Consider the following 17265-nt stretch of genomic DNA (forward strand, 5'->3'; position numbering starts at 1 on the left):
TCTGTGAAGTAGAAACCCCAAACACTAATGCTCATTTCCAGTCATTAACAGTGTTTACTGCTAATAAAAAAAATGGTTTTAAGTGTCATTATGTCAATTATGCTCTTATTTTCCTGATACACTTGAGTTGTTTTTATCTCAAAAAAGAGATGTGAAGTCGGGGTTGTTGATGTATTTAATACAGAGGTGGCTCGGAGGGATTTAAAGCTCTGAGCTGTGTGTATTTCCCCTCTTTGAAACAGTGTCAGGCTTGTGTGTTGGAAGCCTTTTCATCAGCAAAACAGCGAGGAGGAACTAATCAGCGTTTTCTGCTCACAAGGCAGGTCCACGCCCTTCCTTTAGCTCATCTTCCCCAAAACCATAGAGGCCCACATCTGGAGTGACATCATAAGGAAAACAGTACTGCAGACAAAAAAAACAACAAGGTGATCCTCCTTTGTGATTTGTATCGCATATCTATAGGATCATATGACTAATGGCGTTACCGTGAAATAGCAGAAGTATCAACGTGTATCAAGCCAAAAGTGCAACTCAGAAAGCGACGCATCTGTGGTAATGGGTTTATGTGTTTTTGGTGAGAGATAAGAAGAACACAAAAAAACAGCATCTGACCAAATGCCTGAGCAGCGTTTGTTGTGGTGCCAGCACCTGACACCCAACCAGCGCATGCAGAGCGAGAGCTTGACATTGGCCACAGCAACAAAAGCATTGTCAGTGCGGACCCCCGAGGAGATCACTTCCCCCCCCGGCTCCAGGCCTTTCAGCAGGGTTGAACCGAGGACAGAGGGCCGGTCGCTGCAGCAGGAGGCTCCGCAGTGTTTCTCTAACGGGGTGTAAAGACAAACAAATCACTGGGATGAGACGTGGGCTTGTTATTGTGATGAGCCGGTGATTTACACCTGGTGCATTCAGGCTGATAAGGGATAATTAGTTTGGGATCAGTGTGGTCTCTAACAGTTTGTAAACCCAGCGTATCTGTGCATGAGGGAGTTTAAAGGGCAGCGTCGGGGGGGTTCACTTGTGCTGACCGATCGACTCGCTCTCCAGAAAAATAAAACAAAGATGTGCCTGAAAAACACGGGCAAATGTGTATGTGTATTATGTAGGCAACCTCACACCGAATATGACAACCTGAGCTGTACTGAATGATCTGAGGATTATTTGGAAAGATAATATCAAGCAGTTAAAAAAATATTTCCCAGAGTGCATCATGACATCAACTCAATTTACAATGATCTATCCATCCATCTATCTATCTATCTATCTATCTATCTATCTATCTATCTATCTATCTATCTATCTATCTATCTATCTATCTAAAGCAAAAACAGCTATTTTTCACATTTAACTTGCTGGAACCAAAAAAGACTTGAATGACTAATGGAAATGTATTTTGATCGACTAATCAATGCATTGACTCATCACTCCAGCTCTAGATAACAAAAACATAAAAAATAAAATAAAAAAAAGGATATTTCTATTCTGGAAAGAACTAATACATAAAATGTGTATCTTTTCCTTTAATTGAGATACTTTGCTGAACTTGAACTATATCTGCACTGGAGAAAGTGGTGACTAACCAGCTGATGAGGTGATTTACTCACCTTTCCGTTGCTCTATCTCCTCTTAATTTGAACATGCACACGAGTTGAGGGTTAATTAAAAGGTCACTGGAAGTCATCGAGCACCCACCTCTTCTTCTCTACCTCTGCAAAGCCTTTCGCCGTCGAGATTCTCGTGGTCATTAAAGTACCTTTAAAACGCGGTGGACCCTGGTTGTCACCTGGCATCGAACCTTACGGTAACGACAAAGAGGAGGCAACGAGTGGGTGGTTCAAAGATTCGGGGAAAAAACGTGCAGTTCACAGGAGAAAAGAAGAAGAAGAAGAAGAAGAAGAAAAAAAATCACTGAAGGGTTAATTTTGAGTCATACCAGGCTCCGAGACCTAGAAAAATGAGAAAAAAATTCCTCCGCCGCGGCGACACACTGAGAAAGAAAACTTCTGGCGTGTTTCTATGACGTGTCGAGGATAATAAAGACAATCACAATCATATGGAGGAATACGGATTTTAAAAACAGTTGACAAAACCCCGTTGTGATTAAAGACGTACGCGTTTTTATGTTTTCATCTTTTTTTTCGGCCGTCGATAGATCCCCCCGCTAACTTTGGGCGGAAGGATATGTGTTTTTCGCTTCTTCGCTCTCAGTGACTTCAGTGTCTGGCGGACGGAGAGAGAGGTGGAAGACTTGCGGTGCCGTGTGTGACTACGAGAAGTTATTGTAATCGTTATTTTTTAACATAAAGTCTTACATATGTTAAAATAAATCCGGAAATGTTGTACTCTGGGCGCTACGCGTAGTTTTCCCGCCTCTAACTTGTGCGCGAGACATTTCCAGCGACACTTTCTTCTACTTTTTTTTTTTTTTTTTTTGAGAACGAACCGTCCCGGGAGACAGCTCAACTTTGGGCTGGCTGACCTTATGTGGATTTTACAGAAAATATGGAGCAGATCCCCGGTTTCTCATCGGGCAAATCACTAGTCCTCATCCTCTGCTTCGTTCACCTCTCTTCAGGTAAGACTGATAAACGCGTGTGGTTGTCTCCGACCCGCAACGCTTTCCTTGCCGCTCTGCGTCTACCGAGGGGCGGACTCGCCGCTCAGCACACACCGCTGGGACACTCGTGTCTGACTGTACGCTAGCCACGGGGAGGAAAAGTCCCTTTAAATGTTCCTTAAAGTCACTACTAACTTATAGGACGTATTCTGTGGTAAAACGTTACTAGTACAAGTTAACGTATGTTCCATAAACTGCTCGCTAACGTCACGTTTCTTTAACGTAGCATCCTTCCTTATATGTTGCTTGCGTCACTGTGATGCTCATCTTTTTTTTTTTTAAGTAACATCATTCACGGTGTTTTATCTATATTATTAAATGATTAATTTATATGTTTTTCTCACGATTAAAATGGTTAGCATCTGTGGTAATGCTGTGACCTATTACGACTGAGCTCATTAGCACCGCTGCCCAGATGTTGGAAGAAGCAAGAGAGAAAGAATTCAAAATGGACACTTAACCGTGTTTAGACTGCCACGCTGAATTAATAGAAGCTGACAGGGATGAGAATAAAAAAATATTCACCATATTCAAGTTTCAGTACAGAGTGGAAATGCTTTGACCACCCAGTTCAGAACTTTTGGGGTCAACTGTCAAGCAAGTAAGCTGTAAAGGCTCTAAACTGTGAAATAATTACAAAGAAATGTGTGAAATAATTGTGATATTCCATCTGCAAATCTTCATTTGTCATAGAATTGCCAGCAGTGAGTATCTAATACAGCATATATAGGGGCACTTCGCTTTCTAGTGCAGGCACTGATTAGTGTCCATTAATTGGGAATCCAATAAAAAGGTCCTGAAATATTTAGGTGTATGAGGAATCACTCGGATCTATGAAAGTTTCTCTTGCATTGACATGCTGAAATAATATGGGGTGAAAAGCACATGGTGAAAAAATAAACACAAAAAAATTTGACAGACAGCATGCACGTTTGTTTCTCTGTAACTCGTTTATATTGCATGCATGTTAGTTCATGGTAACTGTTCTACTCTGATTAAGATACAATGGGATTAGTGCATTTATGGTTGCAATTTTGCAAACTTAATTTGGACCATGAGTTACTTATTTTACCTTTTTTTCCCCCATGAATTTAGATTTCTCAGCACCAGCCTTCCCAGTGATATACCACAATGCTTTTTTCTACTTGATACATGCAGCCTTGCTATTCTTTCACACGTGTTTTTCACAGACTATAGGTGACTTGTGAACAGAGAAGTTACACAAAAGAGGAAAAGACAATGTAAAAGTGCTGCAGGCAGTGCAAGGAGAGGCAGCGGAATGTTGTTGGTGTTTGACATTCCTCCCTCCCTCCCTCTCTGTTCAGCCCCTCTCTCTCTTTCTCTCTCTTGCACTCTCTCTCTCACACACACACACACACACTTTGTGCACCATGCATTTCTTTTCCTTCCTCGCTCCATCCTCACCGACCCTTTTCCCCGCTAAAGTTGCACATCCAAATATTGTGCCACAAGTGGTTTGCCATATTATGATAGGCTGTCATGGAATAAGATGTTGTTTACCTTAATGAAATCAAATAGGTTTGAGGTTTACTCATAATGCAATAAGCGCCTGTAGCCTGCAGGTTTTTTTTACTTGTTTGCAACATTTGAAAATTATTTTCCAACAAAACTGTAAACATTTTTATCAAATACTGACAGATTGAGCTGCACTTCCTCAAGCCCTTTCACAATAAAAGCCTGCCAGATGTTTGCTGATTAAAAGCTTTTAATGTGAAGCAGGTTTACATGAGCTTAAGCTGCCAGTTACAGCTCCAATATGGCACATGAAAGTGGATTGCGTTTAAACTGCGGGACATAAAAACGTCTTTTTGTCTCCCTTGTCAAGCCAATCAATTTAGTTTAGACAGCTCAGTTAGGGGGGTACAGTCATGACCTTACTGCTAAGCAGGGCCACTATACTGCAGGCCACATCAGTGATCCCCTGCTGTGAAGTCGTGCAGTGGAACTTTGCAGGCAACAGCAGCAGCTCAAGTATGTTGTTGCAGAGACAGAGGAAATGGGGCATTTATAGTCTGAAGTAGATGATAATGTCTGTGTTTACGGTTTTCGCAGTGCTACTCAGCTCTGACTGGAAAAAAAGGTGACATGTGACACATTCTTAAACGACCAGTAACGGCATACCAGAGGGTGCATTGGCATTTTCCAATAATTGTCAGTTGTTTGCTTTGCCAATTGAGCCGAAAACTAGGTTAGGGCACAATCGAGAATGATTTTCAATACCGTCAGAAATACGGCTGCTCTGCTTTCCATGAGGTGAAAAACAGATGCTAAAGTCTTCCAGACAGAAAACATTCTTATTTTTTATCATAATTTTAAGGCATGTAAACACCAAGAACACCCTGTAGTGATGCAGACACATGGTTAATAATACTGGGCTGCAGAGCATTTTAGTGGATTGTTAATGTGATTCTTGAGGAAGCGTAGGTGCCATCTTTGTGGCACACGACACAGTGTTACCCCTTTAGCGTGGGCATGTGGATGGGTGCATATATTAGCGCAGTGCAAGCCGCAGACAGCTGACATGCGTGTGTGTATCTATTTGCGTGTGTGTATGTCCTGCGTTATAGATACAAACGGACAAAGGCCAGCAATTGTGCCGCCCATGGTTTACTTGCATCTGGTCCAAGCTGGAGTCTGGTGTGAAATGTGATTTATCTGCGCCATGCTTCGCCCTGTGCTCGGAAGACAAAGATATTTATTGAGCTGCCCACAACACTGCATTATTTACTGGCCACCAGCTCTTCCCACTGCCTCGTGGCTCTTTTAATAATGTGGCTAAGACATGTTATCTCTGACACTCTTTTAAGCTGTCCCGTTGGTTTCTCTCTTATAGATTTACATCGGCTCCCTGTAGTCTCAGTGCGATCATTTTGCCATTACTTCTATTCAGTTCCACCATCTCCACCCTTTTGATTAATAATGTAGTAACAAGCCAGGCCTCCACATGTGTTTCGGTCCTCTACTTGTTGGTTGTAGTGGGAGAGAGTCGTAAATATTGTGTCGAACAGTATGAGTCAATGGGTGAATGTCTGTGGTGCTGTGCTCCAGATGCATGCGTCTGTATTCCATTCATGTGTGGTGGCTTAGAATAGATGTCAACTTAAACAACTACCGTGATTAAGGTCTTGAAGCTGGAATGCATAGCACACAAGGTGGAAGTCCTCGTCATGGGCCTGCGTTCCCTCTAATACCGCGGCCAGAGCCTGCTCGACCAGTTTGCTCGTACTGACTTTGATCCTCACGCATTAAATAAATACCAGTCCAAATGTGAATGAAGCTAGCTGCATGCCCTACATGAACCACATGCACTGTTACTATAGGAGGTGATGTTTGTGGCTGTGAAGGTCGAGGGGATTACAGCGCGCTCTGTCTGCACTGTTGAACAGGTTAGCAAATTAACAGGGAATTACTCCGGCCTGCATTCCTTGGCCAACACAGCCCCGTAATCCTGGAGACAGGCAGGCAGGGTGCATGGAGTAATGAACCAAGCAGGCCACATCAGGTAGGAAGGGAACGCTTTGTAAGGGGTCGCAGTATTAGTTTAGTCCTACGTAACAAGCAGTCATTTTGAGGCATATATAGTAACTCTCATTTCAGTTCTTGGCTGTGGATATTAGACTGTTAGACTTAGGTGGGACATGGACTCATGGTCAGGCAGTAGTCCCTTTCCTTACTGTTTAAATCTCTGCTCTGATTAACTATGAAAGGGTTGTATTTTGCCTGAAAGTCAGAAAGAAGAAAAACAGAGAGGAGAGTCTTTATGTTTGGTATATTAATGATTAACCAACCATGTATCTCGGTATGAGAAAAATAATACTCAGAATTAGTTATATTTGAAAGCTTTATCAGAGGCACAACTTCACCTCTCATCCAAGAGTTCAGTTACATATTGAGTAATGGTTTTTCATTTTGTCATAGATACTGGTGGAAAACTAAATGAAAGCTGATAATACAGTTTTCCTGGAATCTGTCACAGCATGAGGTGTGAATACTCTGGGGAAAAAAACAGTCAACATAATAGGATGAAAGGGAATTTGACTTTAGTTACAGCTTTGTCAGCCTGTGTCTCAGCATTCAGATCGTGAGCTAGCTAAATGAATCAGAGTTGCAAGCTAAGGAACTAATGGAATAAGTGATGCCAAACCCTGAGTCCTCTTAAGGGCACACTTTCACGACACCAACCGTACGGCGCCCAGGCATGAATGAGCCTTAAGTCCGGATAGTTTGTCCAGTGTGACCGCTCCGTTCCGTACTTAAGAACGGTCCGCTTCCTCGGCCCGGCACGCTTGGAAGAGGTGGATTTGAGTCTGGTGCGGTTCATGCACGAGCACATGCACGGGAACACAATGTGGACATGATGTAGGCTTTAATCTATAGGCCGTCCCACTCATTATCTCTCATTATTAGAGAAATATGTGCAGACGTGACAGTAAAGTTTCAGTCCTGTTCTCTGTGTTGTTCTCTCTTGTGATGACTTGAGACGCGCTCCTTGAAAACAACAAGCCGTCGTATAACGACGTATGTACAACAGGCAATCGGGCCGAGTGCAACCCAGCGGGGGACCCCCCTGTGGGGGGGGGGAATCCTGCCAAAGCATGGTACGGATCGACTGGCCCTGGTGTGAGTGCACCCTGAGAGAACAGTCCATGCTGGCTTGTCTTCAAATTCACAAACCGGGTCTGTGAGGCGCATTTCTAACTGGGTGGACGGAGCCGCTCTGCCAGTTACTGGGGACAATGTAAAACCTTGTCATGTTACTGAACACGCCTGCCCAATAGTCCTGATTATTTTTAATCATAATAACATTTTTGACTGGAAAAAAAAGTTAGCGTATGAATGACCAAGGGAAAGTCCCTAAATTTGCCTTGCCTGCTCTGCTTCCCTGTTTCTGTGCGTCTCTCCCTTTTCCCTCCATCACACACACACACACACACACACACACACACACACACACACACACACACACACACACACACACACACACTTTTAGTTGAGACTCTCCCAACTTTTCCAAGTGATTAGAACAGCAGGGCGACCGTCTCAGTTGGGAGGTTGGGACGGTAATTACTGGGGCTGTCCCAGTCAAGATGTTTATCCTCCATCTTAATTTCACTTTCAGAGCTTTAGCTCTATGATGCTAGTCTGTGGTTTACTCTTGAATTTCTGTTTCTAAAATGAGAATAGCTGGTCCAGCATGAACGTCACTTCACCAGCAGTAGGCCAGGGCTGAACTTGTTGCTAACGGTGCTAACCCCCTTCCCTTTAAATTAGCAGGTGGAAACTAAGACATAGGAAATTGGCTTGGGTCTTGAGGAGTTGTAGCATTTCTTCAGCTTAAACTGTACACACACTGCTATGACATTATTGCTAACTTCATACTCAATGTCACACACTCGCACCTAAGCCCTGAGTTATCCCTTAAAGGAGTTTGCTTCTTTGAAGATAATTTAGTTATTCATTCATCAGTCATCCTGCTTTTTAAAAGCTGGTATAACTGGAGTTCAATGGGTTACGTCAAACAAAGGATGGGAAGTGGGTCAGGTCTAATAACGCAGATACTATTGCATTTTAGAATGTCTTCATTTGCCCTGATGAAGATCCACCAGATGAACTCGAGACAGTCCTGGTAATGACACACCATTGCCGTTTCTGCGGACGCTGATTTGTTTCTTACAGTATGCCACCACCCTCTAAACTGAAGTTGACCTGAGAGACGAAAGCCTTTAACTCCAGCTTGGTCCGTCCACTCGGTTCCTCTGCTGGTTGTGTGGGCCAATAAAGCTTCCCTCAGGCTAATAGTGTTTAGTTTGAGCCTATTCTCCCTCCTTCCATGCTGAGCTAAGGGTATTTTATTGCAAGTTGCCATGACGACTGCTTGGCTTGCTGGATATAGAGGCTTGTACAGCAATTCCAGGAAATGGGGTTACTTCCTCACTCAGCGCGAACAACTTCCTGCCCTCTGCTGTATGGACGTGTGCCAAGGCTCAGGGACACCCATTCGTGTGTTGTCTTTGTCTGTGGTTCGTAATTACTTCCCTTCTCAATCCTCAGCTATTAGCTCCAAAGCCCATCTATTTCCCCCCTCCCTCCCTCCCTCCCTCCCTCATTCCTCCTCTATCTGCCTCTTTGACGGTCTTTTTTTCTTCTCATGACATGAGTCTAGGGACCTGCTGTGGTGTCTGTAACAAAGCAGTGGCGAGTGCTGAGGGAGGAACCAGTGTAATGCGAGCTGTGCACAACAACCTGACCTCTCCTTTTTTTCCCATTAAGGACTGTGATTTCTGCATTCTCTTAATTTAGACGCTCTGCATTTTAAATTACGGATTCTCACAGAAAAATAAGCCAGTTTTGACGAGAGGAGAATGGTTTAAACGTATTTTTACTTTATGTCACCAAGTATCCAAAAGTAGTTGTGGTTCGCTGCCGTTCACAGAAGTTTACTTAAACCACAGCCCTCTTGCAGTGGGGAAGGCTCAGTAGATGCTTCTAGTAATAGAAAGTGAGAAAAGTTAAATGAAGAAAAAAACAAAGAAGCACAGCAGTGGGGGCAGGTTACCAAAACCAGGCCGCCGCTGCAAAATGTGCATCGCTGAATCACTGGCACAGAAGTTGTTTTAAATAATAATAACGAAACAAAGGTGAGAGTTCACAGCCTTTCTAACGGCTCTGTGAGGCTGTGATGGGAAAAGGTGGTGCTTTGAGCTTAATGCAATCTTCAGCCTGCTAACAAGGTCGCAATAATTAAACAGTTAACAATGGTCCTTTGTGAAATAACCACTTTTGCAGCTTTGTGCGTGTTGCCCAGATATGCTGGGTAATCAAATGTCATCCTGTGTGAGGTCATTACATCATCCAGAGGTGCCTGGTGAATTTTATTGAGCTGCTGGGATTGTATATAGCAAGTCACACACATTTTTCTTTCCTTTTACCAATTTACCATTTGTTTTATCAATAAATCAAAGTATTTCTGATTCTGCTATTTACTGATATTACCAGAAAACATACTGTATTGTGACAAATATATGAACCTATATTGCGATAGAAGATTTTGACCACTGATTTGATTTTGCACTCCCCTGAAAACACATTCAGTATACCTCCAGTAGCTTGTGTTGCATAGCGGAAGGTGAAAACACCAGGTATTGATGTGCATAGTTGTATTGTTTGTCCATGACCAGCCACAGAACCAGACTGCTACATTAAATCAGGTGGATGGAAACACATAACCACTACCTTGTAGCTATGTCTGAAAAAGTGCTATACAGATAAAGTTACTAATATTATCATGTTGAGGTCATTGAGGATAGATTTCTAGAAAAAGCACTTAGACATCTGTGCATAAAGACATCAGCTTCCTTCAGCAGGGCTCACACACAGCACTCCTCCTAGTCCCACCAGATTGCAGACATTGTAAATCTGTTGCTTTTGTTCTCCTCTCAAACGCCTCTTCCCCCATCACAACCAAATAAACACAACACACACAAAGCTGGAAGATGTGGTGGTAGTGAGTAAGAAAAGGAATGTGCACTTTTGATCAGGATGGGTCTAAATAATGGCACTCGGTTAGTTAGCTGTTTTTTCTCAGCTCACACCATCTGCCTGTAGTTTCACTGTTGACTTTGTCGATTGGGGCTTATCAAGGCTCTCATTCCTGGGAATTTTTTCCTGTCCATGGTTCATTGATAGTGAAGTGTGAGAACAGCCAGGTAGAGAGGATACAATACTGGTGATATCACCAAAATACACGGGTCAGTCATTTAAATGTGTGTGAACAATTTGTTTGTTTTCCTTGAGAGAATCAGATTTCTGAAAAGTTTCAGTCTGGGAATTGTGAAATGTGACCTGTATATCATGGGGTAATTGGTTTGTGTGTGTGTGTGTGTGTCTGTGTCTGTGTCTGTGTGTGTGTGTGTGTGCGTGCGTGTGTGTGTGCGTGTGTGTCAACATTGTGCAATAGCAGGCAGGCTGTCCCAAATGTGGTAAGATCATTGCGTCTGGCATGACGACAGTGTGCATGGGAAGCTCGTCAAACCAGTCAGGGGATGACAGGAGCCTTTTCCGGTTTGTGCTGTCTTGCTTCCATTCTCTCACTCCCTCTGTCTAATGCATTGGTCTTCTCCACCTTTCCTCCTATACCTCGGCATTTCTCTCTTTTTTTTCTTTTTTTTTTGCTGATTTTGTCACAGTGTGCACGAATGGTATCCACCATACCCTATGGTGTGTTGGGCCAGATTTACTGCAATCATCATTTATGTCCCTTTTAATATATATTAAGTAGATATAACATGCATAACCAACATCAAAAGTGAAAAATTCCACTGTTTCTCAAGTCTAACCTCATAAAGGTGGATTTTCTGCAGTCTGCATTTTGTTATGTGTGCATGATTATTGTGTGTGTGTGTGTGTGTGTGTGTGTGTGTGTGTGTGTGTGTGTGTGTGTGTGTGTGTGTGTGTGTGTCTGTGGCTTGTGCCATGGTAAGTGTGCATACTGTATGACTGCTCAGTACAGAAAGAGTCCCAAAATAGCACAGCACTGCAACAGCTTGATATCAACTCATGCTTTATTACAGTGGATGTCTGTGCAGTTGTGCACATGCATGTGTGTGTGTGTGCGTGCTTTTGGGATTATGAATTTCACAGTGGTTTACGGATGGTATCCCCATGTCAAATGGGCTATGTCTGACTCTGAGGCGATCTTCTGCCCACGCTCTCTGACCAGTTCAGACACTCTACCCAGAATGTGAAGCAATTGATAGCAAACTACGTGTAACTTAAAACACCACAAAACCATAGCAAGCAGGGTTATTAATAGCTAACGCTTCTTCTCAAAGGCTCCTCAACTTGGATGACACTGATTAATCTAGGCGCAGGAAGTAACACCATTGCTGAGCGCACTTCCTGTAATGCAATGACTGTTTCGTGAAGACATTGTTGGCGTTTCTTCAAAGTCAGCTGACATACCCTCAGTTTTGTACAAAGAGCTCTGTTCTGCTAAGTGGGGATTCATAATCTTGGGAGACTATAAATTAAGTTAAACACACACACACATTCAACAGTGGCTTCCTTCATTTAGGATCCAAAACAACACACTTCATGTTGGGCCGGCCTGGTGTGCCTGAAGACTCCTTGAGCCATGTGTTACTTGGCGGGCCACACAATAACTGATGTGTCTGGCTGGAGTTTTTTCATTGGCGGGGAGATAGTTACGCTTTGTTGTCTTCGTCAAGGCTAATTTCTATCTGCCTGCCCATCTGGCCACCCTGTGACCACAGGCTGATTTCAGACTGGCTGATTCAGACTGGCTTTGCATAGTTGGTTATATAGATTGGGAGACTTCTGCATTATCTATGTAAGAATGAGGAAGGAGGTGAAACTTTTAGAATATGTGGAGGGGAGTGTGTGTGTGTGTGTGTGTGTGTGTGTGTGTGTGTGTGTGTGTGTGTGTGTGTGTGTGTGTGTGTGTGTGTGTGTGTGTGTGTGTGTGTGTGTGTTTGTGTGTGTGGGGGGGGGGCTTGGAGCAGTACCAAGCAAGGCTCGAGAAACCCAGCTTGTGAGGAACTTTCTACTAAATTAAACAGGCTATTTATTTGATGCACATGAACGTCGTCATGGTGTCTCTTTTATGTCTTTGTCTAGAAACAATAAGATAAGAACTGGACATGATGGAAACCGCATCGAACACTGTGGATAACTAACTAGATTTGGGAGCAGTTGTTTTCAAAATATACAAACGTGTGCAGACTGACTATCCTGAAATCTTCTTACTATGTGAAAATTAACTTTACATCGCTCCATGTGGTACAGTATTTGAATTCAAACGTTTGTAAACCTTGGTTTAATTATAAAAATGTACCATAAAATATTGCCAATATGTGAAGTTTTATGAAGTGCCTCTTTGATTGTCCAGTCTCTCACTCTTCTTTTGTCTCTTGCAGCTCTGCAGTGTGTTGATGATAAGGCACCTTGTGTTAACAACGCTACATGTCTGACCTTCAGCAATGGCACCGAATACTGCAGGTAAGATTGGCAAGCCGAGTCCGTGACCAAACACACAGGGTTTTTTAGTTCACACCATGCTGTCATCCCAAACACAAACAAAAATATGAACAGAGCGATAGAAACACCACATTAGGGGATTGTTGGATGTGAAAGCCAGCACAGAAATAGGGTTTTCAAATCAAATCCCAGCCTGTCTACAGTACCATGAGGTTTTGCTCAGGAGCGGAAGAGGGAATAAAAGACTGCTCTGTCTGGACAAAGTACACCAGTACTGGGAACAATACCAATACACACACTCCCACCTCCAAGATGTTATTTAGGACATTCAGGGATTGTGTGACTTACTCTCCTGTTGCTATAGAATTGATAGCTCCAGGCATACAGCCCACTGATTAGCTGTAGCTGGGGGATGTCGAGACGATGACCAGATATTTTTATTACATGAGAAAGTAGCCTATTCAGTGTATTTGATGAGAAAGAAAAACATCTGAAACTCAATCCAAAATGGCAAGTAGGAGAACCCATGTTACCACACATGTTAGTGGAGCCTTTCTTTCATGCCCTGTTGTTTTAGAAACTGGACATAGTCTGCATAGATGAATTCTCTGCTACTACCAGTGGTGTGTGTAAAGAAGAGCAGTGGCCCGGTTGATCTATGCCTTCCACTTTCTGACAGCCAAGTCGAGTTTGTAATTAAGACTGAGCTATCTTTCTAATTGCATTGCCACTCCTGAGCCAAATTCCCCATGAAAACACACCAAAGCTGGTTCATGAACCTGCTCATATTTCATCAAATGTGATGTGAATCTCACTGGGTGTCTGTTCCCAGCGCTTTTGGAATTTCAACACTCTGCTACTTCTGTAAAAAGCAGAAAGCAACATTCCTTAATCGGTGTTTGACATTCCCGATCTAATTGAAGGTCACGTCAACATTGTACTGCAGGTGCAAAGGGGGTCATCGGCTTTGTGTGGTAAAAAGATGTCAGTTTTGGTAGATGTTGGTAAACCATTCATTTTTAAAGGGGGAGGCCATGCTCTATTGACACAATGAACTTTGCTGCCACTTTTCAAAGTGCTATATCCATCCAGTTTTAATGTGATGTCTGATTTTCTGTTTGCTTTCCTGAAGTTTATTGCCTTATTTGCATCCGATTAGAGGTGCAGGATATGAATATCCAACACGTTCTCACTCACACTAAATGTGCACTGACCAAGCTGCACTATTTGATGCCTTGGCAGTGCGAACGGGTTGGAATATCTTATATATAGCATATATCCACATGCTCCGCGGTGCACTTACAGAGAGCAGCTGTGATGGCATTACAGCTGTGAATGTAGCAGTTAGCCCCAACATTAGCAACTGCCTCAGGGATGAAGTTTGAAAAAAAGGAAAAACTCTGTCTCAATCACACTTAAGGTGGGCTGATCTTTAAGGTGGACCAGCACTATTCTCCTTTCAGTGATGAGCTGCTCCTCTGAGCTTTTTGAATATTTATTTTAACTGTGTAACTGACAGTTAATTATGAATGTCTCTACTGCACACTCTGCTGTTTATATCAGGAAAACACAAAGTTATTGTTATAATAATAATATATTGATAATGGTATTATTACGTAGCAGTACTATGTATCAGCAAGTATTGAAATTTAAATATTTGTACTCGTCTGAAACAAAGTGGTATTGGTGCATCGCTATTTGTAGAGGCTTCACATTAACGCATAAACTCTTTCTGTCATTTATCTTTCCGTTCCCACAACAATATACAGAGAAAATGGGAATTTTTCATATATATTTACAGATAGTGATTATTCGTGATTAATCCACAGCTACCTTGTGATTAATCTGATTCGATTGGCAGCCCTAATATTAACGTTCTTCTAGTCAACTCTGTTTAGACAGAGGATCCTAAAGTCAGCCATCCAGTGAAGTGAGGCCAGGATGGTTGTGATGTGATAGGATCTTGCTGCAGTGATTCAACCATTGTGGGTGTGTGGCTCTGCGGGTTAATAAAGACATGATGAAACATAGACTAGGATGACCTTTTCAAGAATAGATCAAGATAGCTAGTTTTAAATTTTGGAAATGTTTTGCAGGACTGAATCAAAAATCAGGCCATCATCACGGCCAAATTCAGAGCTTTGTCTATGGGGGAGACAGGCATACAATACCAGTAGAACAGGATGTTATGCCAATACTGGTGTAGTTCTGGTATATAAAACAACATTTAAAACATTTGTAGCGGTTTAAGATTCAACCACATCCTCTCAGGTTTTATTTTAGATGTTTTATATTTGCTTCTATTTAATTGCAATTCTGAATAATAGTCTGGCTAATGATATTTGTTTGTTTTTGTTTGAGTCTGTTACTATCAGTATACAGTATTTACTTGTGCTCTTGCCCAGCCAAATTGTCTCCTTTCCTCAAGTCATTTTTTTCTCTATGAAATAAATGATATTGAAGATAAAACCAGCAGAGAGGCCTCTTGCCCTGAAGACAAACAGAGACCAGTCTCTCAGTTGAGAAGAGTCAGCTGACAGGGCGTAGGCCTGTTAGACCAATTTACTACTCAGTCAATTTTGTTTTGTGGTTCACAAGCAAACAGAAACAACTACAAACACACACACACACACACACACACACACACACACACACACATTCATATGCACACACTTGCCTCTGTCCCGTGTGCTCCCACCCAATCTGCACTGTGCCACTGATCAAAAGACTCATTGTGTAAAAATCTAATTATGTGTTTATTAGTCTCCTCAGTGTATTCAAGGTAGCCGGTTGTAAGTCAACAGTTGCTTTGGCCTTTGGGCTCAGACCAGCCATGTCACATGAATCACACCTGGGGTCACACTGGGAGGAACCGTATAATCAAACGGACATTTAATATGATTTGTCTGTGGACAACTGATGGACAAGTAAATCTGGTTTCCAAGACATTTTGTACATTTCTTATCCAATTAGCCAGCCTGTTTTAATTACAAGGGTGGGAAGCAAAATTGTCATCATGCTATTAACCATATGCAATTTTTGTAGAAACAGTAAAAGTCCATAACAAAAAGTAAATTTTGTTTGATATTCATATTCGCTGCACGGAGAAGACGAGGCCCTGTTTTGATTGGCAACAGAATGAGCTTCTGTGCAACTTGCCTCTTCTGCAGAGTTTCCACAGCCTGGAAGTTATGGCAAATCTCCATGCCCTCCAACCCTCTCCCATCTCCCAAGATAATGACATTGACGTTGTACATTTTGGTGTTTGCAATGGAAGCTCAGGTGTCTTAAGTTTGGACACAAAGAATGTTTTTAAAGAGAGTTGAAGTGCATGGGAGAGGTTTGAGTCGCAGGGCAGGGAGCCGTCTAACCGGTGACACTGCAAGCCTTTGGGTGTGAGAAAAAGGTGTGTTGGGAGTGTGTCTCTGTAGATTTGTGCATGTCACAAGTTTTAATGGTAAGCGTTTGTAACTTGAAGGCATACTCTATTTTTGATAAGGCAGCAGTGCATAGAAACAGTGGTCCTGTTTGTTGGCCACCGAGGATTCCCAACACTCGTGCTGCATAGACGGCAAATTGGATTTCATGTTAGTGGCAGGACAGTAAAATGAGGTGAGGATGGCAACGGTAACTTTAGATCCTTTCCAAAGATAAAGAAGTTTACATTTTTGCTGTCCTGCACAGGGAATTTGCAACTGGATGTTGCGAATGTCCCTTACCCGATGAATATTAAGAAAATGCTTTATTTTATAGTTGCATACGTTACTAGAACAATTACATAAATCAAAAGACATTTCATGTAATATATTTTACTCTATCACCATAGCAACATATTGTCACACGGGTTGCGTTATGCCATCCGTCTGCCATCTAACATCTGCCTGATTCCATGTGAATGCAGGATAACATGGAGTCTCGCTCACTGACTTAATACCTGAGCCGTCCAAGCAAGAATGAGGCTACGCACATTATGTTGTCCAAACCCTATTTTCCCTCCAGAACAAGATCTCTTTGTCTGCTGTTGGGCTATGGTGCAAACTGATTAACTCCCCCCCCTCTCAATGCCTCTTTTCTCTCACTCTCTTCTGCTCTTAGAGTCACTGTCATGCCTTTTATGTTTATTAAAAAAAGAGGGTCTTTTTTAAGAGTGAGAGGTGAGAGTTACTGTGTTGTGCAGACCTGCTGCCTGTTTGATCTAACAGGCAGAATTTGCCTGCAGGGCAGACAGAGGAAGAGAAAGGACCAAAAGAAAAGAGGATGTCTGTTTTTCAGGTAATTTGAGGAGGAATACCTCCGAGCACAACTCCTTACTAATGATGAGAGAGCAGTGGAGGGGTGGGGGGAGACGAGGCAGACAAGGGAGAAGCAGTGCAGAGAGAGGAGTGTAATTTCCCTCTTGCTACGCCTCCTTCATCAAACTGTCACTCATCCATCCATGCTTCTGTCCCTCCCTCTGCCTCAGGGATTTCAGATGCCTCTGGACACAACTCACTGGGCTTCTTAATCCTTCTCCCACAGCCCCATTATTGTCGAGATCTTCGCCCCTCTTACCTTTATTATGAGCCATACCTGCTCCGTCTCTGGTTCATATCTCTATGGAGCTTTGTTGAGGATATTTTGCTCTGGCGTCC

The 17265-nt window shown here is 42.7% G+C and overlaps 1 protein-coding gene across 1 annotated transcript in view; it reads left to right on the plus strand.

Annotated features, from left to right (window-relative positions):
* The first annotated feature begins 2217 nt into the window (after nt 1-2217).
* The window catches only part of notch2 (notch receptor 2), a 41752-nt gene continuing 26704 nt past the window's right edge, over nt 2218-17265 (plus strand). Inside the window, exons 1-2 of the mRNA XM_084011065.1 lie at nt 2218-2575; nt 12574-12655. Of these exons, the coding sequence (XP_083867191.1) occupies nt 2503-2575; nt 12574-12655 (155 nt within the window). The 5' untranslated portion in view covers nt 2218-2502. The remainder of the gene's footprint in view (nt 2576-12573; nt 12656-17265) is intronic.

Source organism: Eutrigla gurnardus (assembly GCF_963514095.1).
Source record: "Eutrigla gurnardus genome assembly, chromosome: 6".
Taxonomy (NCBI): Eukaryota; Metazoa; Chordata; class Actinopteri; order Perciformes; family Triglidae; genus Eutrigla; species Eutrigla gurnardus.